Consider the following 27,624-nt stretch of genomic DNA (forward strand, 5'->3'; position numbering starts at 1 on the left):
TCTTTGTCTCAGATTGGCTAGTAAGTCCAAAACCTAAAATACCCTGAGGCTGTAAGGGATCACTTTGCCTGCTATACACAACCAGAAAAGACTCCCCCCCCCCAAACATTCTGAATTGGAAGCTCTCCAGTTTCCTTCCCTCTTAGGGCAAAGACAGCACTGCTACAGCTTTCTTTCTATTATCATCCTCTAATTTGCATCCATTCATCACCTCAAAGCACTTTCAGGTTCACCAGGTGTTGAACCCCCTTTAGTTTTCTAGATTCTTTCAGCAGTTATAATAGGGAATCCTTCTGGTCTTTCTCTCCCTTTTGCTTTCTCACCCAGTTTTCCCCTTATTCCACTAAAACCTGGGTCTACTGGACAGAATTCAACAAATATGTATTGAATTCCTACTATACCAAGGCACCCTTTTGGACTCTAAAATTGCAAAAGTGCTACAGAGAACCTTCCATTCAAGGAACTAGTCATCTAATATGTGAGAGACTCTAACCCAAATGTATTTGTGATTGATTTGGAAGTTTCTTCCAATGTTGTAAATCATGACCCATTGGTGTGCCTTTTTTCCATGTGTTCACATAAGTTCAACATAGAGTGTTTACCCAACATGCTGGTGACATGCTCCTTACTTTGCCTGATTTCTTGATGATACTAATGAAGCACTCTTTGTCTGGTTGTTATCCCTCAACTTTGCCATGTAACACCAGACCCTCATCTTTTTCTGTTATTCATTTCCTTGAGTGCAAACATCTGATCCTGACAATCTTTAGTAGTATAGTTATTGTTCCCCCCATATTACAATGCTTACATACATATATATAAATAAAATTAGGTCTTCTACTTTACCTTGTAACTTCCTTTTTAGATGAGAAAATGGATTCAGAAGTACTATGAAAAGTATAAAATGCACATAGAAAAAAAGATTAAATCATAGGATGTTAGACCAGAATGGGCCATTAAAGGTAATCTAGCCCTTGTTTTTATAGAACACAAACTGAAGCCCGAGACCGAACAATTTGTCAGATGTCACTGATGGGTACTGACTTCCAAAGTCAGGAGTCTCCTCAAGTCTATTATTCTGTCTCTCAAGCAGCTTCATTTGAATTCCCTTCTGTGTCCATTGTCAGACCCACCCTTGACAATTTGTGTATGCTTTTCCTTCTCCCCTTGGCACTGTTCAGAATGTACCTCACTACAAGGGACTGGAGGGCAGTGTCTCCCCCTACCCCAATGTTCCAGAGCCAAGAATAAACCTAATTAGAGGCGTGAATGTAAATTCTGGGCCTCGGACCAACATTTCCAGAAGGGGCCCCTTCCTTTATGAATTACAAGGGGAAAAAAGCCAGATTTCCCAACAGAAAGGGGCCTCTTCCTGTCCTAGTCCCCACAGGAAAGTTAGGAGTCTTCCCATATAGCCATGGAGGAGGCCTGCTCCATCCCCATCTTGGGAGTGAGGGCATCCTTGCATAAGAGAAGGCAGTGGAACATAATAGATAGGGATCAGGGATCAGGACTCCCTACATTCTAGCTCAATCTTAATTAATAAATCCTGTGTCTTGGGGCACAACCTCTCCTTGTCTAAGTTTTCTCATCTGGTAAAAGCAGATAATTAACAAATTTATCTAGAAGAGAACAAGCAGGATGAGGAGGGGACCTAAAATTTTGTCGTAAAAATGAGAATTTAAATTAGCCAAGAACAGTTAAGGTATGAACATGACATAATAGCTACCTCCTTCAAGGATTCAAAAGCTCTCAGAGATGAAACACTTCTTGTTATCCCCAGAAAGCAGAATAGGACCAGTGGCTGGAAGTTCCAAGAAGGTAGATATTGACTCCATGAAAGAAAAATATCCATAGAATGAGACCTGTTGATAAATGAAAAGGTAGAAGCTGAAGTCAGTTGGTTCTGGTGGAAGATGGGGGGACACAGATGGAGGGCTTGCATATTTCAGGTATGAGAGAGTCTAGATTGTCTCTTCATTGGGCATAGAATTAGGATACCTCAGCCTTCTACTTATCTGTGTGAGGTTGGGCAAGTCCCTTTTCTAAGCCTGTTTCCTTCTTTGCTATGGAGTTGGATTAAAACATTGAGTGATTTGTCCCAAAGATACAGAGGCTCAGGTCCTTTACAGCTGAGAGAGACTATAAGAACAAGCAAACAGAGATGGTGAGGATGGAGTTTGATATCTATGATGTTCAACTAAAAAGTGCCATACAGAGAGCCTCTCATTATTGAAGATTCAAACCCAGACAGAAAATTCTCTTGGACCACGCAGACAACTTCACGTCCCACTGTTACTCCCTCCTTCCCCTACACACATATCCTAGAGCAGTACCCATTGATAGCGGTATGCATCAGGTGTATACCTATCAGGGATGATAGGTACTGCATCATCTGGAAGGTATTTTCACAGTGCCCACTTCCATGTGCCAGGAAAATAACGGGGGGAGTGGGTGTATGCTTCCTGAGTTGTAAAGAACCTGACTGTCCGGCTATCCCAACCTGCTGCTCTAGAACATCTTTCTGGAGGAAGGAAAAGGTAGAATCTGGTATTGGGTTGGGGTAGAGCAAAAGGCAGAGACTATGAGGAGCTGGATACATCAATATTTCAGGAGGTTTTGTTTTGCCTCGGACTGTGCAGACTGCCTGGAGTCTGGGCTAAAGTTTCTGGCAAGTGGTATTTAACCACAGTCATCCTTTAAAAACTGTTTGCTTCCTCTAGAGCAGAGAGCGAGCCGGACGGGCCCAGCCTGGAGAATGGCCACAGACTTGTCTGTTTTTCTTTCTCTGAGGACCTATTCATAATGCTTGGGCGCTCATTATCTCACTTACTTGCTCACACATGCACGTGCTCCCAGTCCCTGTGACTCAAAGAAGGTCCTGACCCTAGCCCCTTTACTTAATGTCCCATTTCTTTTTTTCTCCTTCTGTGGGCAAATAGATCCAGCTCAGGGGCCCCTGGAGGGTCTTCCCAGCCCCATCTTGCTCTCTTTGTACCTGTGCCATACAAAAGAGATTGGAACCTGTTCCCCCATTGCCCCTTGCTCCATGCTTCCTCTAACATTTTTCTTGGGAAAAATCATCCATGACTTCACAGGCCATAATTAAAAACACTCATTGACGAAGGCTGTGTACTTAGAGCTTTCATCCTGACTCACTTTCTGGAATCTGAAAGTTCTCTCCCTGTCTGCCAGCCTCCTGGGCACTGCATGATTCCTGGGAAGTGTCCCCAGATTTCTAAGCTGATCCATCTCAGTCACAGCTTCCCTTGCTCAGGTCTTCTAGCCTTGGCCTGGCTCTTCTCAGGACCAGTCCTTAAAGCTCTTACTGTCTCATTTAAGAGATACAACTTGCAAGAGTCAGCATCACTGTGAGCTGTTTTGACTACAAAACCAGCTAGATCCCTCACAGTTTCTATAGATTCCTCTTTCCTATTGTTCCCCAGGGCCCCAAAGGTCATAGAAAATATGATACATACTCCCTGCTCGCCTCAAGATCCGCAATCACAGGGTTTTGAGACATCCTATTTTCCCTCCCCCTAACCAAACCCCACCCTAACATTCTCCCATATTAACAACCAAAAAAAAAAAAAAAAAAAAACTTGAAAAAAATCTCTATTTGGAAAAAAAATTTAAAGCAAGGGGTGGAGACTTGGGAATTTATTTTTGCAGTGAGTCAGAGTAGTGTACATTCTGTAGTGAACAATGTAGTGAATGTTCTGAGGGCTAGGGAGAGGAGAAGGAGAAATGATTGACTCTGGAGTTAGTGGACAAATTCTGACCTTTTTGGGAACTGGAACTGGAGCATTTGCCAGGACACAACTCAAGACTTCTAACACTTTCCTCAGCTGTTTCCTCCTTTTGCCCTCTTATGGGTCTCTCTGTGGATACTTTTATAGGTCTTATAGGAATGAGCCTGTCTCTCCTTGAAGGGTTGTTATTGTCTGGAGGCAGTAATGGAGAAAAGACTAGCCTTGGGGTCAGCAAAATATAATATACCTACTGCTTGTGTGATCACAGGCAAGTCATTAAATGACCTCTCAGAATCCCAGATGATTCTCTAAGTTATAAAGGAGTTGCATATATCTATCAGTGGAGAGAGTTTCCATAGTGGGAACTCCATGAACTGATGAAATCACACATTCTGAAGTAAAGAAGATAGAAGGGGGGTGTAGCGAGCTGTCGTCTCTAGAAGCTGCTGGATCGCTCTCTGGGAAGAGATCTGCTGTGTCTACTCAAATCTTTCCGACAGATTCTTCTTCCTGTAACGAACCGTTGTCTCCAAGCAGTTGCTGTTAACTCTTGTCCAAAGAAGTGACTTCCCTTCCTGCAGAGAGCCCCGTCAAGCCTGATGCAATTCAGAGTCTTTCTTCTTGAATCCTGGCTCTGAATCTCCTCCAGCTCTTATCCTTCTCCAGGCCGATCTGCCCTCTGCGCCCAGTGCTGTCTCTTTTTATCCTCCCAGAGAATGGGCGTGGGATAATGCAAGGGCTTCTGGGAAGAACCACCCCAGCCAATGAGCTTGCCCCCTCTATCAAGTCAACCTGAGTTCTCACCTTGTAATTGTCCAGAAAACCTGAATTCTCACCTTGTCACTGTCCAGACAACCTCAGTTCTCACTTAGTAATCCTAACAGGGGGGAAAAAAGATAGTACTGTCCGCTAAGGTAGATAGCAAGGTTGCGGGCAGAATAGAGCAGGAGAGAATCATAGCCATTCTGGTCTAATTCCTAGCTCCCAAGAGAACTATCCTCTTAGAATTAAAAGATGTATGAAAACATTAAAGTGGGATAGGGAATGTGGGGAATTGTGGGGAATGGGGCCTTACTCTCTGCCACTGAAAGTACAAATTGATGTCTTCAACAGGTCAGCCTTTCATCTGCTGCAGGAACCCTCTCCATAACAGATGGTCATGCTGTCTTTGCTTGAATGATAACAGTGATGGAGAACTCACTGTTTCTTGAGGCAGCTTTTACTTTCAGTTGAACCTTCTCTTATGTGTTTTGTTTAATCTGACATTGAGCCAAAAACCAACCCCCAATAACTCCCATCCATTTGACCTTAATTTTATACTCAGGAGCAACAGAGAATGTATTTGGAGACATCCACGTGATTGTAGATGTGTATGTACATACACACATGCATATGCACACACATGCATACACATACACACATATGCCTTTTAATTTTTTCCTCTCTGGGCTAAAAAATCAGTTCTTTTACTTATCCTTCAGGTAAAGGCCATTCCAAACATCTTATGTCACTGTGAGACTATCTCCAGACATACACTGGTTAGTTAGCATTTGAAATATTGCTCTCAGTTTTCTGTAGAGTGATAGGGTTTGACTATACAATCTCTAGAGGAACTTCCATCTTTTATTATTATCCATTTTTATTATTATCAAATATTGTGATTCTTGGTGGCTTGACCAATTCAATGTATTATGTGATTTTTTTTTCCTTGTGAAATCACTGGAAAGAAGAAAAGAAGTCATAAACGGGGTATTTGTGGAAGGAGGAGGGAAGGCATTTTTATATCTTTATCTTGGTGATGGTGGAAAAGTTTATGGGTTGCATCAGATTCTATGGGCATTTTTAATACTCAGAAAATGTAGCTCATTTTTAGTATTCAAAAAGCTACCTCCTCCAAAGATTGTCTTCCTCCCTGAAAAAGAAAATCTCTCCGCTTTACTATTTACCTATCCTTCCTTAAAAATGAAACAATTCAGCAAAACTAACACATCAACCAAATCTGACAGTTTATATAGTGTTCTGTGCCCATGAATTCCTACCTTTGCAAGATAGGGAGGGAAATTCATTTTCCTATTTTGTTTCTGGAGCCAAGCTTAATCATTATAATGACATTTTTCCTATTTCTGTTACTGTTTATATTATTTCCTAGTTCTGTTCCTTTCACTTTGTATCGATTCATAGAAATCTTTCCATATTTCTCCATATTCCACATATTTGTCATTTCTTATGGTGCAGTAATATTCCATTATCTTCATGTCATAATGTGTTCAGCTGCAGTATGGACATTTCTTTAGTCACAACAAAAGGTATTGTGATGAATGCTATAGTGTTATGGAACTTTTTTCCTTTTGTGAAAATTAAATGAAAGTTTTCAGTCAACAAAAAAGTATTTTCTCTTTCTACCTTCCCATTTAAAAAAGAGAGAAAGAAAGAAAAACAAAACTCTTTTAAGAATAGTCAGGCAAAACAAACTCCAGCATTGGATGTGTCCAAAAAAAATCTCAATCTGAATTCTGAGTCAATCATTTCTCTGTCAGAAGATGAGTAGCATGCTTCATAATGAATCCTAATGAAATCAATGGGAAGAAGAAAATGTCATTAAAAAAAAAAAAGCAACTGGACCATTTGTAGAAAGGCAATTTTACTTTATCCCACATGGTTGGGTACCTTTTTTTTTCTGTTTTTTACCTACTTAGGATTATATGCCTAGTGATAAGGTTTCTGTGTCAAGGAATCTGGACATTTTAGCATAATAAGTGGGAGTATTTTCAATTAAATATAGTTAGAGGTGATGGAACATGGGGAATCATGCCATCAGGAAGTCTTTCAGGTAAAATAGAAGGCAATCTTAGCAAATTAATCACACAAGGAGCATCCATTGAGAGAGTGACGTTTGGGGACCATACAGAGGACTAGGATGTTATTACCTTAGCTACCTTATTTGGGAGAGTGTGCATTAGCTCAATACCATGGGAGCAGGCTGCCAGTAGTGGGGGCATAGCTCCAAAACTAGACTATCTAGAACATTCAAATGAAACATCTAGTATCTTAAAAACAGCTGAAAATTTCTTCCATTCTCCTTTGAAATTAGTGTAGAGATTGATATATAATAAGGAGGGTGCCCTATGGAATATAGGCAAATCATTTTCACAGTTACCCAAATAAAAATTTTCTATCATCTTAGCCAATCTAAGAGGTTGTATAGTGGTACCTCAGAGTTGTCTTAATTTACATTTCTCGAGCATTTTTTTCACATGACTAGAAATGGCTTTAATTTTTTCATATGAAAATTGTCTGTTCATATCCTTATCTATTAGAAGCCATTTCTAATGAGGGCTTATAGAATGCTTAGAAATTTGAATGCTTTTAAATGCTTTAAATTGTCACTTTTCCCAGGAAGAACAACAACCTGATCATTAGACTATAGAGTTATTAGAAGATAGCCTAGAGGTCATCCAGTCAAACATGACCATATTATGATTGAGAAGACTACAGCCCTGAACTGAAGTATTTACTCCATTTCACAGAGGGAATAAGTATCAAGACAGAGATGCGAAAGCAGGGTCTCTGGATGATGCTTCTAGCACTTTTTCCACTGCACTTATCAAACTGAGTTGTAGATAACATAGTATCCTTGATGATACTTCTTCATATAAAATCCTGAACCCCGTACAATATCTATTCTGCTTTCTACTTTGGTAGTGAGATTTAAGCTACTCATCATAGATAGTAGAGATACTTGGGAAGGAGGAAATAAAGGCAGTAGAAGAATATCCAAGGAGAAGCTTCACCTTCATTGGGAAGCCACAACTTTCAGAGAAGCTATTGCTTGGTTTCTCTGTCTTGCAAATACAGGATATGGCATCTATTTTAGAGTCCTTTTAAGTGTGGACCCAGCTGGATCTCTTAAGGGGAAATGGTTTTCTTTCCTGTCAGACTCCTGCTTGGAAAAACCCATTTGGCACTCACTGAAAACTTTCCAGCTTGGGAGCACTTCTTCAGGATGGGTAGGGACAATCAGGAGCAAAGAAAAAAGAAAGTGATTTAGTTCTGCATGACTTGCTGAAAGATATAGAGAAATCTGAGTGTCTAGTGCTTTTGGAAAAGTCACTTCATTTCAAAAGGCCTTGGTTTCATCAACTGTGAAACAGAAGGAATTGTACCAGGTGCTGTTTTGATCATCCCCATATAGACAAAAGCAACAATGGTCCTCTCATAAGGAGGGATATTTAGCCATTCTTACACTCTGATTCTCAATAACCTGATAGTCATGGAGTGGGAATATTCTATTGGTGACTAAAGTTTAGAGCTTCATTGGAAGAAGGGATAATTGAAAGATGTTCATTTTCTCTACCTTAGCTCAGGAGAAGGAAGGACCTTGTCCACAAGAGAGTATCTGAGTGGTTAAACAAGGGAATATGTCCAAAGTGGTGACAAAGGGCCATATTGCTTTTCCTTGGAGGGTTGATGGGAGCGGAAGGCTTCTTGTGACTATTTTTAAAATATGCCATAGGAATATTTGTGTGTGTGTGTGTGTGTGTGTGTGTGTGTGTGTGTGTGTGTGTGTATTCTGAGATTTGCTGCTGAGTTTTCTTATTCCCAGCCAAGTGTGACTCAAAAGGGCAGATCATTTCCTGCCTGTCTCCTGTGTTAGCTGCAAGTAGAAATATGGCGAGAGTAGTGTTTCCTCTAATCTGATATGTGTCTTCTGATGTAAGCTTCCCTATCCCCAGTATTCTAAGTTTGCTTTGGAATTGGTGAGGATAGCAACTGACTCAAAAACAATAAAATATCATCTCCACCATTACAAGATTTGGGAATGGTGGTCCAGCATTTTTGGCTCATGGTTGGCAAGATGCATAGATGCATTGATGACAGAATAATTTTTTATAATGATACTTTCCCACATGGTCTTGAAAATTACCCATGATCTAAGAGGAATCCCTGAAGGAGGAGGATTTTGAGATATTTGGGGAAGAAAGGGGGTAACGCAAGGGCTACTAAAAATTGTTCTGTAAACCCACTGATGGAAATCTCAGTTTTTTCTTTTACTCAAGCTTAAAAGAAATCTGAAGTAAAACTCAGTATAAGGGGAAAGAATAAAGAATTCTTAAGTCTGTGGGTTTGGGCTAAGTGAAGTACAGGAGTTTCCATCGTCTCACACTCAGGGTGCCATCATGTTTAGTGCTCAGAATGAAGGAAGAGGGATGTTTGCATATTATTTCACTTGGAAGGGGAAAAAGTTTATTAATTTCCCCTCAGGCTAATTATCAATAAAATAAGGCAAAGAACTGGTTTCTGGCCTTCTTGGAAAGGGTAAGAGGGTGAGATGATTATCAGCTCTTACCCACTACTTATATTGCCTTGGGGCAGACTACAGGTGAAGGGAGCTAAGGTCGAAGGAATCTGCTTCTTACTCACTGGAAATATCTTTTCTTCTTTTTCATGTCCAGCGTTGAGGGAGAAGCCCCTGGGAGTGAGACTGGCACCTCTTTGGACAGCCCCTCAAACTACCATCAAGGTCCAATAACACACAGCTCTACTCTGAGCCCTGACCACTACGACCACTCTGCGTATGGGCTGTACTCGGTCTCCCCTGGGCAGCCACAACGCTCCCGGAGGCCCAAGCTCCAGCATTCCACCTCCATCCTCCGTAAGCAGGCGGAAGAGGAGGCCATCAAGCGGTCGAGGTCTCTTTCTGAAAGCTATGAACTCTCCTCAGACCTACAGGACAAGCAGGTACCTGGATTCTGTGTTCATTTATTGTGTGGAGTGAGTGATAGAAAACATAGGGCCACAATGACAACTTGGGATTTGGGGAAGAATAGCCAGCCTTCTGGAAAAGGACAAAAAAATGTCTTTTTTGCTGGAGCCTCCCTTGGTTCAGTGATGGCAGAGTGAAGGCAAAGAGGGAGAGATCATTCAGGAATTGGATTTTTTTTTTTGCCCCCTTTCCTGATTCCAACATAAGTTAAAATGAGGGTTCATGGAGAATATGGCATATGTGTGTGTACATAATATATGTGTTTGTATGGGTATGACTAAAATGAAGGTTAATTGGTATATTATTATATTACATATTGTATTGTATTATATTATATCATATTATAGGTATGTATATATACATACATATACATATATGCATCTATACAACTAAAATGTAAGTTAATGGAGAATATGGCATATGTGTGTGCACATAATATATGTGTTTGTATGTGTATAACATACATACATATAGCTAAAAAGAAGGTTAATTGGTAATATATCACACATGAGATTGTTATAGATCTGTAGATACTGCTTCTTGTACAGCTTAGTTCCTGCTATTTATTCTATAAAATGCTTCAGTGTTTTTTTTTAGTAAAAGAAGATATATCTGGGATGGGGTTGGGACAAAGACCAATAGCTTGACCTGATCAGATTAACTAGAAAGGTTCTCCCTTATGGGCTTGGCAGAGTGATGTTTTTCTTCCAGCTGTGAAGTTGTCAGAATGAGGGGGACAGAGGTGGCAGAGTGCAGCCCTTGAAAAGGGCCTCACTGTAGCTTAGATGTAAGGGAGTGAACAGAAAAAAACAATGATGTGGTAGATGGTACTAGTATCAAGGTAGGTCAATTTATAGCATAAATAGCACAAGCTTAAAAAATAACACACACCTATTCACGGCCAGGGGAGATGAGGCTGCTTATTATATCTTCTTTCATTTACAACTTTGTTCTCTTCTGGGAAATCAGCCCCATTGAATGCTGTAGCCTGGCTTAGTATTAAAGCACCTTTCTTTTTCCCTGGGAAAGCCTTGACCCAAAGAGTATTGACTCAGTTCTACATAGGTAAGCATTGTCTGAACAGAGAAATCTTAGGGCCATTGTTGTTTCCTGATGAGTTCAGAGTCCTGGGTCCAGAGGCTACTTCTGCAGGGTAAATATGGAGAGAGAGACAGACAGACAGACAGAGAGACACAGAGACAGAGATAGAGACAGAGACAGAGAGACAGACAGAAACAGAGACAGAGACAGAGACAGAGGCTACTTCTGCAGGGTAGGTATGGAATAAGGAAAGTGGCCGCTCCAGTTAAAGGGACTTTCATGAGATTAAGAAGGGAAGAAGTATTTATTGTACACTGCAATGTGCCAGTGACTATGGTTTACAAATTTTATCTCATTTGATCTCCATAATAACCCTGTGAGGGAGGTGTTATTATTATCTCTCTTTAACAATTGAGGAAACTGAGGCAGAAAATGGTTAATAAGCCCAGTATCATATGGATAGTAAGTGTCTGAGACTGGATTTGAACTTGGGTCTTAAAGGTAGGTCTGATGTCTATAAGAAAGAAATCAGTGAGAATTTTCCTTCATCTGTACTTCTTTCTGTGCATATTATATATCTCCAGTAGAATCTTGAAGTAGAACTTCATGTTCCTTGAAGTCAGAATCTATTTCATTTTTGTCAGTCTTCCTAGTACTTAGCTTAGAAGCTTCCACACAGTGGACACTTCCATATTTGTTCAATTGAATTGAAAAGGCACAGAGATCCTCTTTCCCCTGATTCCTTATTGGTAAATTCCCATGGAGGCAATGTGATGGTGCAAGGGAAAAGTATACCGGGTTCAATTCCTACCTCTAAAGATTAATACCTGTGTGACTTCATGCAAGACTTTTGGATCCCAGATTCCTCATCTATAAAGTGAAGAGTTTGTACTTTATGAATTTAACTATTGCTCTACAATCCTAAGAGTAGATGGAAACCAAGTCAGTTTAAACAAGCATTTTTAAAAATAGTGCCTACTATGTGCCAAGTACTAAGATACAAAGAAAATCCTGAATAAAATCCAAATCCCTATCTTTTTTTTTTTTTTTTTTTTTTTTTGGCTTTTGTAGAAATTATTTTTTAATTATAGCTTTTTACTTACAAGATATATGCATGGGTAATTTTTCAGCAATGACAGTTACGAAACCTTTTATTCCAACTTTTCCCCTCCTTCCCCCACCCCCTCCCCCTGATGGCAGGTTGACCAATACATGTTAAATATACTAAAGTATAAGTTAAAGACAATATGTGTATACATGTCCATACAGTTATTTTGCTGTACAAAAAGAATCAGACTTTGAAATAGTGTACAATTAGCCTGTGAAAGAAAAAAAAATGTAGGTGGACAAAAATAGAGGGATTGGGAATTCCATGTGGTGGTTCATAGTCATCTCCCAGAGTTCTTTCTCTGGGTGTAGCTGGTTCAGTTCATTCCTGCTCTATTGGAACTGATTTGATTCATCTCATTGTTGAAGAGAGCCCCGTCCGTCAGAATTGATCATCATATAATATTGTTGTTGAAGTATACAATGATCTCCTGGTCCCGCTCATTTCACTCAGCATCAGCTCATGTAAGTCTCTCCAGGCCTTTCTGAAATCATCCTGCTGATTATTTCTTACAGAACAATAATATTCCATAATATTCATATACCACAATGTATTCAGCCATTCTCCAATGGATGGGCATCCACTCAGTTTCCAGTTTCTGGCCACTACAAAGAGGGCTGCCACAAACATTCTTGCACATACAGGTCCCTTTCTCTTCTTTAAGATCTCTTTGGGATATAAACCCAGTAGTAACACTGCTGGGTCAAAGGATATGCACAGTTTGATAACTTTTTGAGCATAGTTCCAAATCGCTCTCCAGAATGGCTGGATGTATTCACAACTCCACCAACAATGTATCAGTTTCCCACATCCCCTCCAACATTGCTCATTATCTTTCTCTGTCATCCTAGCCAATCTGACAGGTATGTAGTGGTATCTCAGAGATGTCTTAATTTGCATTTCTCTGGTTAATAATGATTTGGAGCATCTTTTCATATGGCTAGAAACAGTTTCAATTTCTTCATCTGAAAATTGTCTGTTCATATCCTTTGACCATATATCAACTGGAGAATGACTTGATTTCTTATAAATTAGAGTCAATTCTCTATATATTTTGGAAATGAGGCCTTTATCAGAATCTTTGCAAATCCCTATCTTCAAGGATCTTTCAGTCTAATCGGGGAGAGAACATGCAAACAATTATGTATACACAAGGTATATATAAGATAGACTGGAGAAAATATCAGATAAATTTATTAGCATTAAAGAGGACTTGGATAAGTGCTGTATAAAGACAGGATGTTAACTGTGAGAAAAGTGAGAAAAAAGAGGAATTCCAGACATGGGGGGATCATCAGTGAAAATGTAAAAAAAGCAGCACATGTTGCTAGGAAGGCTAATAGGGGAGCTGATTCAGCAGAAAGAGCCGGGCCAGGGCGGTTGGTTATTTTGATCGTCTACTTACTGCACCTTGGCTGCAAAGCTCCCAAGTGATGGCTCCTCCCTTCCTCAGTAGTGGATAAACACAGATAGAAGCATAGCACTGTGATATAATGGAAAGAGCCGGTCTGGAAATCAAGGTGAGACCTCTGTTCTAGGGCTAGCTCCAGCATTGCTAGCAATGTGACCTTCAACAAGTCAGCTTATTTAATAATCCTTGTTGAATGTGGGGGCCAAATGATAATACACATGTGCTAATGAGGAAATGTTAAGCAGAAATAATTAAAAAGAGTTAATAATATTCTTCCTTGTGTTAACATATACGATAGGTTGGAGGGTGGTTTAAGGAACCACATTTATAGGCCTTTGAGGTTTTTGAGGTCTCAGAAAAACCTTAATCTGGCTTTTTCCCTCCATGGGGAACATTATTAGTGGTAACTATGAAAAGTTAGTCTGTAAGCTTTGCTCTTTTTCTCCTGTATTTTCCTTGCCTTAAATGAGCTTATATTTTATCAGGGGGAGAGAAAATATATATAGATAAATATAAATTGAATGTAAAATAATTTTATGGTAGCAGCATTAATTGGTTAGTCAATGACCATTTCTTAAGTTCCCCCTTATGAGCACTGAGGATACAAAGAAAGGTTAAAAAAAAAAAAAAACAAACAAAAAAAAAAACATCCTGCCCTTGAGAAGTTCCCAGCAGAGTACAAACACCCATGTACAAATAGCACAGGATAAATTGAAGAAAGCCCAAGAAGTCAGGAGGCGGGAATAGGGAGGGAGAATATTCTAGGCAAAGGGGGGCAGCCAGGAAGATTGCCACGAGTTAGATGGAATGTCTTGTTGTGAAGAGCAGCAAAGAGATTAGTGTCATTGAATTGCAATGTTTGTATGTTTTGGTGGAAAAGAAGGAGTGGGCATAAGGAAAAGTGGGGGTTCAGAGTGGGTGATGAAGGGCTCTGAATAACAGAGTATTTTGTCCTTGATCCTGAAGGTGATGAGCCAGTAAAGAAAAAGATTAAGAAGTAGAGGAAAAATTGGTAAAGACAAATCAACACATCAAAAAAGTGCATTTTATGTTATGGCTCATACCCATGATCCCTGATATCTAAAAAACAATGCTGGAGGGGCAGGCAGGGGAAAAGTCTTATATTTATTCTGCAGCTCATCCTAAGGCTACATACACTTGCCTTAAAATATATGAAATATCCAACTTGTCTAATCAATATACTAACTACATATCTCATGTTTTCTTTTAAAACAACAGCCCTATAGTTTTAGTCATCACTGCCAAAGTTTACTTTTAATTTTCAAGAGTTAAACCCAAATTTGGCCAAGAGATGTCTGGATCATTTGCTCTGTGACAGGAATGACTCATGGTGGTCTGGATGGATTGGTTACTAAGTCAGAGCTCAAGTTCCTGCTGAGATTTCTTTGCCATTCTATTATTTTCCTATCCCCTGGTTGGGGATTTCTCCCACCAAAAGAAGAGCTTAGCTTAGCCAAGAGCTAAAGTTGCCTAGGAGTTTTTTGTGCTGATCTCCTTGCCATTCACCCCTTTAGTTCCTCCAAGACTTTGGCCTAATGTGAAGCTTTGTCCAAAAAAGGTCAGTGCTATGTTGGACACCATTAGGAAGAGGATTAGAAATGAAACACAGATATATTATCCTCCCTAGGGTGTCCATATCTAGGATGCAAATAAGGGAATAGTCTTGGAGTAGTTAAGTGACCAGCCATGGAAAAATACGTGATAGATAATGGAGTGGAAGGAACATCAGGTTAGGAGTCAAGAAACCAGGATTTTGGACCCAGCTTGGCTATTCTCAGACCCAAATTATGATCATATATATGAAAACACTTTTTAAAATCTTAAAGCACTAGTCTGGTATCTGGTTTTATTATTACTTGTTACCTGAATAATTTATTCCCTAATTACCTGTTACCCTACCCAATTGCTGGGAGAAAACTCCCCGTGCCTCTAGACTTAGCTAAGCCAGATGCTTCTTTGGTTGGTATTATACCTTGAAGTGGAGATGGCCAGTTTCCCAGAGGCTAGCAGAGCATAAACTGTAGGGAGTTCCTCCTGTGTTGGAAAACTTTTTTAACATTAGATCCCAGCATTAAACTGGGTCTGTTGTCTGAGCCCCAGTCTAATTATAGAGAGACTTGCCACTAGTAAACTGGCCAGTAGATAATGAATTATATGGCAGTTATAACCCCTAAAATACTCTTGAAGGTTAAGAGAAAAATGTTTGCATTAGTAAAAGGAGACCTTGTATTACATGGTTGGGAACACAGATATGGAATCAAGAGGTCAGAAAATTAGAAAATATAAATAACTTCAAAAAGGTTTATATAATGAAAACACATTTCTGCATTACTTTCAGCACCTTTCTTGGCCCTCCTCAAAAAAACATGGGAACTAGGGAGTGTAAGGACTCTTACCCCTATTTCATAGATAAGGAAACAGAGGATAAAAGCCATTATTAAGTCACCTGTTGTCACATAGTAAATGTTGGAGCCAGAACTTGAACTCTTATGTTCAGAGCATTTTTCATACACCTTTCTTCATTTTTACTTCTCTAGAAAGAGTCACTCATTCACCTTGTTACAAGCCATTTCTCTGATTTTCACAGGTCCTTTTTTTTTTTTTTTAATTACACTGATGGTTTATCAGCTTTCATTAGCAGATACTAACATGAGACTGACTTGTCTATAATCTATTCCTAGGCAAAATGCAACAGGACACATTAGCCCTTATCAAAAGCGGAAGAGCATCTTTTGACATGTTCTCCAGCAGCCAGCTTCTACTAGAGTCCTTGGTTTCCTTTTGCCATCTCCTTTTGGTATTAAAAGCTATAGAGAAGGATAGCATGGTCACATAAATGTAGAGATTGAGATGTATGGAGTATGGTCCAAAGCCTCAATTTCTGTGAGTTTCTATGCAAGCTCCTATTAGACAGAACCCTGGCTGTCTTTCCCAGGAGTGAGAGAGGGACTTGGCTTGCATTCATTTCATAAACATCTGCTTTGTGCAAAAGTCCAGTGCTATATATTGTAAATGGTGGAAAGCTGAATAAGAATGGTGATCTCTGACCATCAGGGGTATAACAGGGTAGACTCAAAATGTTATTAATGGTGGTGCTGCTGTTGTTGATAGCCAGACTCTCAAAAGAGTGAAGGCTGAGCTACACAAAGAACTTTCAAAATCATCTACTCTAATCCCCATAATTTACCAGTAAGTGGGTCCAAAGAAATTATGATTGGCCTTTGGTAACATAGGTAATAAGTAACAGTGGAAAGAACATTAGAGTAGGAGTTAGAAGACTGGATTCTGGCTTCAGGTTCCTCAATGTAGCTGAATAGTAAGACAGTTTTTTTTTTTTTTTGTTTTTGTTTTTGTGTTTAATTACTCCTTTTAAAAGGGAATGTGAAATTCAGGATGGGCCAAGACTCCTCTATATGTTCTTATATTAGAAATTATTTCCTTTGTTGGCTTTCTTTGGATCTCCCTGACATGGATCAGCCCCGCAATCTTTCCAGGGGCCAATAAAGTGGATCTGGGTTTGAGTTAGCACCAAGAAGAGACAAGGTTTGAATTTCTATTAAAAGCTGATTTTGGACAATTCTGTGTCATGTATGATACTGCAGAACTAATGAAGTAACCAAATCATAAATTACCCCCAGCTCTTTCCTCTCAGAATAGGCAGCATATGCTAGATGGGATTCCTATACAGATTGGGAGAGAGACAGAGAGAAAGGACATTAAGTGCTAATTATGGGTCAGACACTTTACTAAGCTCTGGGAACATAAATACAAGCAAGGAGCTTACATTCTCTCTACCTTCTACCCTCAAGGAGTTTACATTCAAATGGAGGAAGACAGCTGGAGCTGAAAACTAAGGTAGTTGGGAGTTGAGGAGAAGGTAGTGAGCATGGCTGCCTGAGCAATTTCCCAAATGAAGATTATGGGTCGGAATTCACCAGTCACAGGAAGAATCAGTAGGAATCTTCCAGGGTGAGACAGTCACAGAGATGAAAGCATCTTCCAGGGTGAGAAGTCTTCTGGACTATGATAGAGAAGTCCAGAGAGCCAGAAGCAGACCTGAGAGAGTAATGAAGTCATGTCCTAGGAAGGACAATTGGATAATAAAATTGTTACCTCTATTTGTAGGGGAAGGGGAACCCTAAAAACAGATCCTGAAATAGGACCCTGAGTTTGTTGCGTTGAGTGTGAGCTTCCTGTGTTAAGACAAAGTAGCCCTTGATGGCTTGGTAAAGGAGTATTGGGCACTGGAAGTGAGGCTTCTATGATAGCAATGAGAGGGAGGAAAAGAAAAAGGGGAGAGAAAGTAAGAAAGGAGAGAAGGGAGAGAAGAAGGAAGGGAGGAAAGAAGAGAAGAAGGGAAGGAGGGAAAGAGAAAGAAGGAAGGAGGGAAGGAAGAAAGGAAGGAAGGGAGAGAGAAAGGAAGGGAGAGAGGGAGGGAGGGAGAGAAGAAGGGAAGGAGGAAAGAGAGAGAGGTAGGAAGAAAGAAAGAAAGAAAGAAAAGAAAGGAAGGAAAGAAGAAAGAAAGAAAAAAGGAAGGAAGAAAGTAAGGAGAGAAGAAGAGAAGAAGGGAAGGAGGGAAAGAGAAGAGAGGAAAGAAAGGAAAGAAGGAAGAAAAAGAAAGGAAGGAAGAAATCAAGGAAGGAAGGAGGGAGAGAAGGAGGAAAAGAAAGAAAGGAAGAAAGAAAAAGAAAGAAATGAAAAGAAAAGAAAAAAAAGGAAGGAAGAAAAGTAAGCTTTTGAAAAGCACAGCCTTAGGGGCCAGTTTGTGCTGTGTGGGTTTTTTAGAGAGTTTTGCTCACAATCCAAAAAATAGAAACTTTCTGCTTATAAATGTGGAAGTGAAGTCATCTCTTTGGATGTTGTTCAATAACCTCAGGGTGAGAGAAAAAACAGAACCACCCTGGCCGACTCTGAGACCAAAGCTGTTCTATGAAAATTCATTTGATTTTTATTTTTTTTTTCCCTAACTATTCTTTTCTTTATATCCTTCTTGACAAATACCTAATTCTTCACCAGCCTTTTTCCTCATTAGCTTCCTCCTTCTACTAAGGAGTAGCAAGTCTTTATTTTTACTTAAAAAAATTTTTTTTTATGTAATGTGGTGCCTGCCCTTTGTACTCGGACAATGCCTCTGACCCTCTCCTCCCAATCAGCAGGATGTGTGCCTGAGGCTTTGCACTGAAACATCTATATTTTATTGTCCTATTCTCTGGTAACTGTTTATGAGGGGACCATTGGCTGAGGTTAAGCATATAGATTATATCATTAAATAGATTTCTCTCTCTCTGTCTCTTTCTCTCTGAATCTGTCTGTCTCTCTCTGTGTCTCTGTCTTTCTCTGGCTCTATGTCTCTGTATCTCTGTCTGTCTCTGTCTCTGTCTCTGTCGCTCTCTCTCTCTCTCTCTCTCTCTCTCTCTCTCTCTCTGTCTCTCTGTCTCTCTGTCTGTCTCTGTCTCTGTCTCTCTGTCTGTCCCTGTCTCTGTCTCTGTCGCTCTCTCTCTCTTTCTCTCTGTCTCTCTCTTTCTCTTTCTGTCTCTGTCTCTCTGTCTCTGTCTCTCTGTCTCTCTGTCTCTCTGTCTCTCTGTCTCTCTCTCTCTCTCTCTCTCTCTCTCTCTCTCTCTCTCTCTCTGTCTCTCTGTCTCTTTCTCTCTGAATCTGTCTGTGTCTCTCTCTGGCTCTATGTCTCTGTATCTCTGTCTCTGTCTCTCTCTCTGTCTCTCTGTCTGTCTCTGTCTCTGTCTCTGTCTCTCTCTCTATCTCTCTCTCTTTCTCTTTCTCTGTCTCTGTCTCTGTCTCTCTGTCTCTCTCTCTCTCTCTGTCTATCTCTCTGTCTCTCTATCTCTCTCTCTCTCCCCCTGCACTCCTCCCATTCCCCAGTTCTTTTTGTACTTCAGTTTCCAACACTCACTGCATTAGCACAGTTTGACCAATTAAGCAGATCGTTCTTGATTGCTTTCCTCCCCCAGCCATTCCTTGAGTTCAGAACTTCTATTGAACTCTATGTGGATGGACTAGAAAATATACAAAGATGAATCAAAGAAGATGTCATCTCCCTCACAGAGTTACTGTGGAAGTGATAAGACATAACGACTAAAAACAATAACATAAGGCAGATAGTTAAATAGAAATATATACTAAGTACCATGAGTTTAAAGAAAGGATATTGTTTTTAAGCATAGGAATAATAGGAAAAGGGTATTAGAGGGAGCCCCCTGAACAGTATCTCCAAGTACACGTAGGAATTGCATGGGTACTGAGGGAATTGAGAAGGGGAAAAGAGTATTTCAGACAGAGGAATACAGGCAAGAAAAGAACAGAATATGCAGGACCAAGAATTGTATAAGGGAGAATGGTAGAAAGACCTTGAATGCCAAGCTAACAGGTTTAATTGAGTGTTAGTTATGTTGCTGACATAGCCATATAGAGCATGATTCCTGGGGCTAGTAAATGAGTTAATATTTCTAGTGTCTTTAACCTGACCCTATTCACATAATGGAGTCTGAAGGGGATATGTTAAATGTTCATTTCCAAATGTGAAAAAGATTTCATTTTCTGAACATAAAGCCCAGGACAGGAATATATGGTCACCTGAATCTGATCAATGAAAGTTTGTTTCATAGGAACAACCTGTGGAGACTTCACAAGAACTCTTCTGCCTCTAGTTGAAGGAATGCTGTGGGTCTTACTAGGGCATCAGCAGTGTACTGCAGAGGTCCTGGACATGAGAAAGTCTTCTCATCCTTCACAACTTCCCCCCAAAGGCCAATTGTCCCATTTCCTTTTTGTTTCTTGGGTTATTGATGATTGTCCAATCATCTAGGAAGAAGAGCTTTCTTAACTAGCTAATATTAGAAAAATAAGCCTTGTCTATTACTTTATATACCTTTAAACACTCTGTAGAAAATAGACCTTAAAAGAATACAGGAGTGCCAAAAGCCCAATCTACCCAGTGAGCCAGCCATTGGGATGAGTACATGGGAATTATCTTTTTATTATCCAATAATACTGATTAGCTATACAATTCTACTGACCTGTTAGTCCACTGAAACAAGAAATTTGGGTGATTTATAATTGTAAAAGTTCCCTTTTAAAAAAATAATAGTATTTCTCCCCCAATTACTTATTAAGATGTTTTTTTAGCATTCATTTTTTACAAAATTTTGAGCTTCCAGTTTTTTTCCTTCTTCCCTCCTTTCCCCTCTTCCTTATATGGTAAATAATTTGATAAATTATATATGGTATCATGAAAAAAATTCCCATATTAACAACATAGTGAAAGAGTAAACATCAAAAAAAAAAAAAAGAATAAAGTGAAAAAAATATACTTCAACCTGTACTCAAGACTCCATCAGTTCTTTATCTGGATGTGGGTTGCATTTTTCTTTGTGAGTCCTTTGTCTTAGATCATCCAGTTGCTGAGAACTGAATCATTTGTAGGTGATCTTCACACAATGTTGTTGATACTATGTATAACGTTTTCCTGATTCTGCTAATTTTACTTTGTATCAGTTTGTACAAGTCTTTCCAGGTTTTTCTGAAATCTGCCTGTTCATCATTTCTTATATATTTTGCCTCCATGAAAAGGGCTGCTATAAGTATTTTTGCACATGTAGATCCTTTTCCCTTTTTCATGATCTCTTTTGAGATACTGCCCTAGTAGAGACACTGCTAGGTCAAAGGATTTGCACAATTTTATAGCTCTTTGGGCATAGTTCCAAATTGTCTTTATAATGTTCTCCATAATCAGTTCATAACTCTACCAACAGTGTATCATTGTCCCAATTTTCCCATCCTTCCTTTTTTGTCATATTAGCCAATCTGATAGATGAGAGATAGTACCTCAGAGTTGTTTTAATTTGCATTTCTCTAATCAAAAGTGGTTTGGAGCACTTCTTTATATGCCTATAGATAGCTTTGATTTCTGCATCTGAAAAATGCCTCTTCATATCCCTTAACTATTTATTAATTAGGGAATAGCCTATATTCTTAAATTTGACTCAGTTCTCTATATATTTGAGAAATGAGGTCTTTATCAGAGGTACTTTTGATAAAGATTGTTTCCCAACTGCTTTCCTTCTGATCTTGGTTGGATTGGTTTTGTTTGTGCAAAAAAAAATTAAATCAAAATTATCCATTTTACATCTCATAATGTTCTCTATCACTTGTTTGGTCTTAAACCTATAATTTACCTAACTTCTTTCAGAAATTTGGATCTATGCCACTTGGTGAATATATGTTTAGTATTAATATTATTTCATTATTTATCATACTTTTTAGCAAGATACCATTTCCTTCCTTACTCTTTTAATTAGATCTATTTTTGCTTTTGCTTTCTCTGAGATCAGATTTTTTTTTTTTTACTTCAGCTAAAACATAGTAGATTCTGCTCTAGTCCCTTACCTTTACTCTGTATGTATCTCTCTGCTTCAAGTGTGCTTCTTTTTTATTTATTTGTTTTTTTAAATGGGATTCTTTTAAACCACATATTGTAGGATTCTGTATTTTGATCCACTCTACTATCTGCTTTCATTTTATAGGAAAGTTCATCCTATTCACATTCACATTTCCTGCCACTCTTCCAAGTTTCTTGCACTAAAAGAATGCTTCACCCCATCTTTTTGCTGGTTCTGCTATTCTGAGATACTATTTTATGGTTATTTGGAGATGAATATGAGAATCATAATAGTTTACTGCTTACTCTACTATCTAAGCTCCTGGAAGTGTGTAGAGTTTTTAGAAGTGTTCAAGGCAGCATGGGGAAGGAAATGAGAAAACTGGGTGGGAGAAGGTAATGTTTGCTTTCTCTTTCAAATGCCTGAGCATCAAGCTCCAGGGTCAAGCAATTCATTCTCCCTCATGACAGGGCTGTGGCTTTAGATTTTCATCAGCCAAAGGGAAAGCTAGATTCCAATTGATTTGGAACCTGGGAGAAAAAAAAAAGAGAGAGAGAGGGGGGAGGGGGGTAAAACACTATTTAGGAAAGAAATCCTAGTCAACAAAATTTTTTCAGTTTTTTAGTTAGGCTTATATTTCCCTTAAGTATTTTTCTGTGGCCAGTAAGATTCTGGACATGTGACATGGGGTACCATAGGTATCTATTAGCTATCATATCAGCCCATGTCTATATCCCATGCTAAGAAAACAAGCTGGAATATAGTTCTTCCTCTTCTGCTAAAGTAACTATGCTTATTTCTGAGTACATAAGTTCTGTCTGTCTCCTCACAGAGCCAACTCAACCACAATCACCCACACAGACTGTTCTCTGACTATGTCTTGGCCAGTAAGGCTAAAATGAGCAATCAGGTTATGGGGAAGAGAATATATTATTTTTCTTTAATGCCCAAGAAGCAGACTCTGGCTAGTAGAATTGCTAGGTTTTTTTATATGCCAATGGAACAGAGAACTTGTGCTGATTACTTGTGCTAAGTATTAATGCTCATCATGAAACCTTAGGTCTATTATTCATAAATTTGAGTTTTGAGGTTAAGAAGACCACCAGAGATCACTATCCCTTTAAATCAAGTATGACTGTCATCAAATCTTTCCAAACAGATTACTGACAAACCCAAAGAAGTAAATCTGAAAATTAGCAGAAAGGAAACTACAATGTAAGTTCCTTGAGGGCAGGAACTGGTTTTCATTTTGTCTCTGTATCATTAGCACCCATCATAGAGCCTTGCATAGTTAGCACTTAATAAATACTTGTTGGATTAAATATATATATATATATATATATATATATATATATATATATATATATATATATATATATATATATATATATATATATATATATATGTTTTTTTTTATTATTATTTTTTTTTTAATTAAAGGGAAAGCAACAGAGAAGGAGGGGATATGGAAGGAAGGTTTCCAGAGGGACAGCAGGCATTACACAACAAACATCTTGAAAGTTGACTCACAGACAGATTATTCACCATCTTTTGGACAAGTATTATAAAATATAAAGAAAACCAGTCAGTTGTCAGTGCTTGCTTTAGTTTGTCATCTGCCTTCCTTATAATTTAGTATTATGAGAATCAAATACAATGAACCTTTTTAATTCTTTGAAATGTATAAAATGCTACACAGATGTTCATATCATTCTCATTATTAACTTTTTCTTTTCCCACCTAGGTGGAAATGCTAGAACGGAAATATGGGGGCCGTCTCATAACTCGCCATGCAGCCCGAACCATCCAGACAGCATTCCGCCAATACCAAATGAACAAGAACTTTGAGCGACTCCGGAGTTCTATGTCAGAAAATCGTATGTCACGACGTATTGTGCTGTCCAATATGAGAATGCAGTTTTCTTTTGAAGGGCCAGAGAAAGTCCATAGCTCCTACTTTGAAGGGAAGCAGGTCTCTGTGACAAATGATGGCACTAAACTGGGGTCTCTGGTCCAATCTGAGTGTGGTGACATCGTGGAACCAGCAACAATGAAATCTCCAGCTGCCTCCAGCGACTTTGCTGATGCCATCACAGAGCTGGAAGATGCCTTTTCTAGGCAAGTTAAGTCCCTTGCCGAGTCCATTGATGATGCCTTGAATTGCCGTAGTCTACATGCTGATGAGGTTCCAACCTCTGAACCCATCCGAAGCCGAGACCTGGAACGGGAGAGCTGTGGAAGGGAGCTCAAACCTGCCCTCCATGGGGTAGACCATCGGAAGCTGGATGAGATGACTGCCTCCTACAGTGATGTCACCTTGTACATTGATGAGGAGGAGCTCTCCCCGCCCCTTCCTCTTTCTCAGTCTGTGGACCGACCATCCAGCACTGAGTTGGACTTAAGGCTGCGCTCTATGAACTCTTCTCAGGAGTACTGGTCAATGACTCACAAGGATGACAAGATGGACACAGATACCAGTTGCCGGAGCACCCCTTCCTTGGAACGTCAGGAGCAGAGGCTACGGATGGACCATTTGCCTCTGCTCACCATAGAACCCCCAAGCGATAGCTCTGTGGACCTCAGTGATCGCTCTGAACGGGGCTCACTAAAGAGGCAAAATGCCTATGACCGAAGCCTTAGCAACCAGCAAGGGAGCCCCAAGCACGTGCCCCACGGGATCCCCGCCAAGATCATCCCTCGGGAGGAGCCAGAACCTCGGCATCGGCCCCGGCCCATCGATAGTCATTTGGCCATCAATGGTACTGCCAACAGACAGAGTAAGTCAGAGTCGGATTACTCTGACGGTGACAATGACAGTATCAACAGTACCTCTAATTCTAATGACACAATAAACTGCAGCTCAGAGTCCTCTTCCCGGGACAGCTTGCGGGAGCAAACTTTGAGCAAGCAGACCTACCACAAGGAGACTCGCAACAGTTGGGACTCACCAGCCTTCAGTAATGATGTCATCCGGAAGCGCCATTACAGGATTGGATTGAACCTCTTTAATAAGTAAGTGCTGTGCAGCATCCAAACTTCCATTGTTTTAGTGATGTTCTTTTGCTTGGTGTATAAAGTGGAAGATGGGAGGATGGGGAAGAAGGAGGTGCAAGAAGAGAGGGAAGAGATAACAAAAAATGGGAATTAGGTAGGACAGGACCACTGAGTGTTAACTGGGAGTGGTTAAAGGAACTAAGAATGTTTAGCTTGCAGAAGACTTTAAAAGGAATATAATAGTAGTCTTCAGATATTTGAAGGGATATCAGATTAAGATATCAGATATAGATATTTCTTATCTATTTCTTGTTTTTTCAAAAATCTGAACTAAAAAATAGGTTGATATTGCAATGAGACTGATTTTTGGTAGAAGAAAAGACTTCAAGCAATTAGAAATACTCAAAAGTGTGATGGGCTGCCTCTTGACAGTGGAGAATCCCTCTCTTCTTTCCATCACTGGTGGCCCTCCACCACTGTTGTTGTGGATGGAATGCTAAAGAAGGAGGTTGCCATTCAGAGGTAGATGCACTGAGATGGCTTCTGAGTCCCTGTCCAGCTCTGAGATGAGAAGCTGGAAGCTGGAGCAACTCTAGAAAATCATATTGGGACATAATAGTAGCTAATAAGAACCCCAAATAGGCAGTGATTTCCTGTGAGCCCCAAAGGGTTAAGAGCACCAAGGCCTCTCTCTTTCTTGGTAAAGTGTTTGCCCAGTAGAGCAATTATGAGAATAGCCTGAGGTTGAATTTACTTTGCTTTCAGGTTGCATGTTTGTCTTTCTGTTCAGATTAAACCACTATTACTACAGTATTTAATATAAGGATTATGGAAGCTCTGAAAGACTCTTTGTCTTCTGCATGCAGGTTCTGATGAGGGGAAGGGACCATTCATGGGGCTGGCAGCATAGGAACAAATGGTTGGCCAAGGATGCTGTTGTTGCAATGATGTCACTTAGATCTGTTTACTCTCAGTTCTGAAACACACTGTCTCTGCACCTTTGCCAAAAGGAAGAACAATGGCTTCTGTCTCTGTCTTCTAAGACCTCTCTTCACTCTGTGGAGTGTGTGAGCGTGTCTGGGAAAATCAGCTGTGCCAGCATTGAAGATGGGGGGGCTGGCAATCTTGGGGAACTGAACTGCTTAGGAAAACTACTGAGAGTCAGCTCTGAGCTCCAAGCCTGGGCTGTTCTTTCCCCAAGCAGGAGTGTTTGGGGTAGTGTTTGAAGGGGATAGGAAGGAAAAGGGGGTGTGGAGGCAGGCTACAGGCAGGCCTATATAGGGGAAGGATTTGGGGGAGCATAGAGGAAGGCTTTTCCCAGCTGGAAATCCAGAGGCCAGAATTCACTATTTGCCCAGCATTCTCATTCTGACCCAGGCAAGGTGCTTATAACAATAAAGCAGCCTTACATCTATAGAGATGTTGACAGGTCATATGGCTGTAACTTGGCAGATGACAGTTGTGGGGCCAGAGAGGGTCAGAGGATACAGCCAAGGCCCCGTGACCTAGAAGTGGTGGAGAAAGGACTGGCTTACCTGATTCCTGGTCCAGGATTCTTTGCAGCATGACAGTTGGGTAACTTTGGGCTCTTTGTGAAGCTTCTGTGTTCCTCACCTTCATCATCTCTCATGCTGAGCACATTGCCTAACATCTAGTAGATGCTTAACAAATGCTTTTTGACAGATTGATAATCATCTTACAGAGATGTTGAGAATTGGATAAGATATGGCTGTAAAAGCTTTCTGAAAAGTATACGACATTGCAGAAATCAAAGAAATTGCCATGACTCTTGATTAATAGGGGGATGGGACTAGGGAATAGAGAGCTTCCCTGTATTCCACAGGGACTCTTCCAAGCTCCCTTTAACCAACACATATCATTTCTGCCTAGCTTCCCCAGTGTCCCCTGCCTTTTATCAGAGCTCTTCCCAAAATGTTTGAGGAACAAAAATTCATCTTTAATTACTTTTGCCATTTACCAAAGCATGGGAGGCAAACTAGGGCTGGAGGGGAGGGAGAAGGGGCTTGAGAGCTGTGATGTGCCAAAGGGCAGAGAGCAGGGAGTTTGAGAAATGAAACCTATATAATACATGCTGAATGTCACTCCCAAATCAGTGTGTTGGATGTGCTGAAGGTCTGCTTGCTTACTGGGTGGAAATAGTGGTATAATTTTCAATTCCGGGTTCCCAAATAGAAGTTTACAAAATGTTGTCTCCTAGCCTCTTTCCTTCCATCCTTCTCCCAATCCCCCAAAGCTTTAGAATATTCAATTCATCAAATATTTATTAAAAGCTGCTGCTGTGGGCTGGGCAGTGAAAAGACAAAGAACCGTTTATGTAATACATTTGTACTTTACAAAGTGTTTTTCTTATCACAACCTGTGAAGTAGATAATGCAAGTATTATTACCCCCATGCTGCAAAGGAGAAAAGTCAGACTCAGATGAGGGACTTTTTGGCAGTCTGATACTGATGCTAATTAAGTGGCAGCTAGCAAACTCCTTGAGAGCTGAGATTGTTGTGAGAATCTGCATTAGGAGGAAAGCCCTGAACGTTGAAGTGGGACACCTGTGTTGAAAATCTTGGCTCTAGTGGAAAAACACTCACTCTGAATTCTCATGGGTGGACCGGCCCTTTGAGCCAGAGTAAGAGACTGTTGCTTTCTCCTTAAAATCAGTAGAGATAACCTTTAAATTAAATGGCTGACATTCAGAAGAAGCTGCCAGGCCAAGGTCAGGAGTATGGAGGTGTGTGTTTGAAGGGAAAGGATGGGATGTTTCCTTAAAGCAAAATGAATTGGGTCCTTTGAGGAGCTGTTCCCATGAGCTTGAAAGAATGCACTATAAGAGTTTTTTCCTATTGGAAAAATTAGCAAGAAAGGAGTATTTAAACCATTCTATTCTTAGCTCAGCCTAAAATAGTTCAGGCAGGTGGGGGAGGGAAGTTGGTAGAGCTTGGTGAGTCTAGAGAGCCTCTTGTTAAAAGATCACACATTATTTCCGTTCGGGGAGGTTAGTGGTCATAAGACTTGAGGCCTGATGGTGACTCTTCCCAGGGATGTGGACACAAAGGGAGCAGGGGGTGGGGCCAGCTTTGTTGCTTCCCCACCCTCATCAGCTGAGACTAACCCAGAGAGGGGGTGG

At 40.1% G+C, this 27,624-nt stretch overlaps 1 protein-coding gene across 12 annotated transcripts in view; it reads left to right on the plus strand.

Annotated features, from left to right (window-relative positions):
• The window catches only part of IQSEC1 (IQ motif and Sec7 domain ArfGEF 1), a 740,816-nt gene that overhangs the window by 651,790 nt on the left and 61,402 nt on the right, over positions 1-27,624 (plus strand). For all 12 annotated transcript variants that reach the window (XM_074283678.1, XM_074283680.1, XM_074283685.1 and 9 more), the window contains 2 exons: positions 9,206-9,491; positions 23,235-24,502. In XM_074283678.1, the coding sequence (XP_074139779.1) occupies positions 9,206-9,491; positions 23,235-24,502 (1,554 nt within the window). The remainder of the gene's footprint in view (positions 1-9,205; positions 9,492-23,234; positions 24,503-27,624) is intronic.

Source organism: Sminthopsis crassicaudata, chromosome 1 (genome assembly GCF_048593235.1).
Source record: "Sminthopsis crassicaudata isolate SCR6 chromosome 1, ASM4859323v1, whole genome shotgun sequence".
Taxonomy (NCBI): domain Eukaryota; kingdom Metazoa; phylum Chordata; class Mammalia; order Dasyuromorphia; family Dasyuridae; genus Sminthopsis; species Sminthopsis crassicaudata.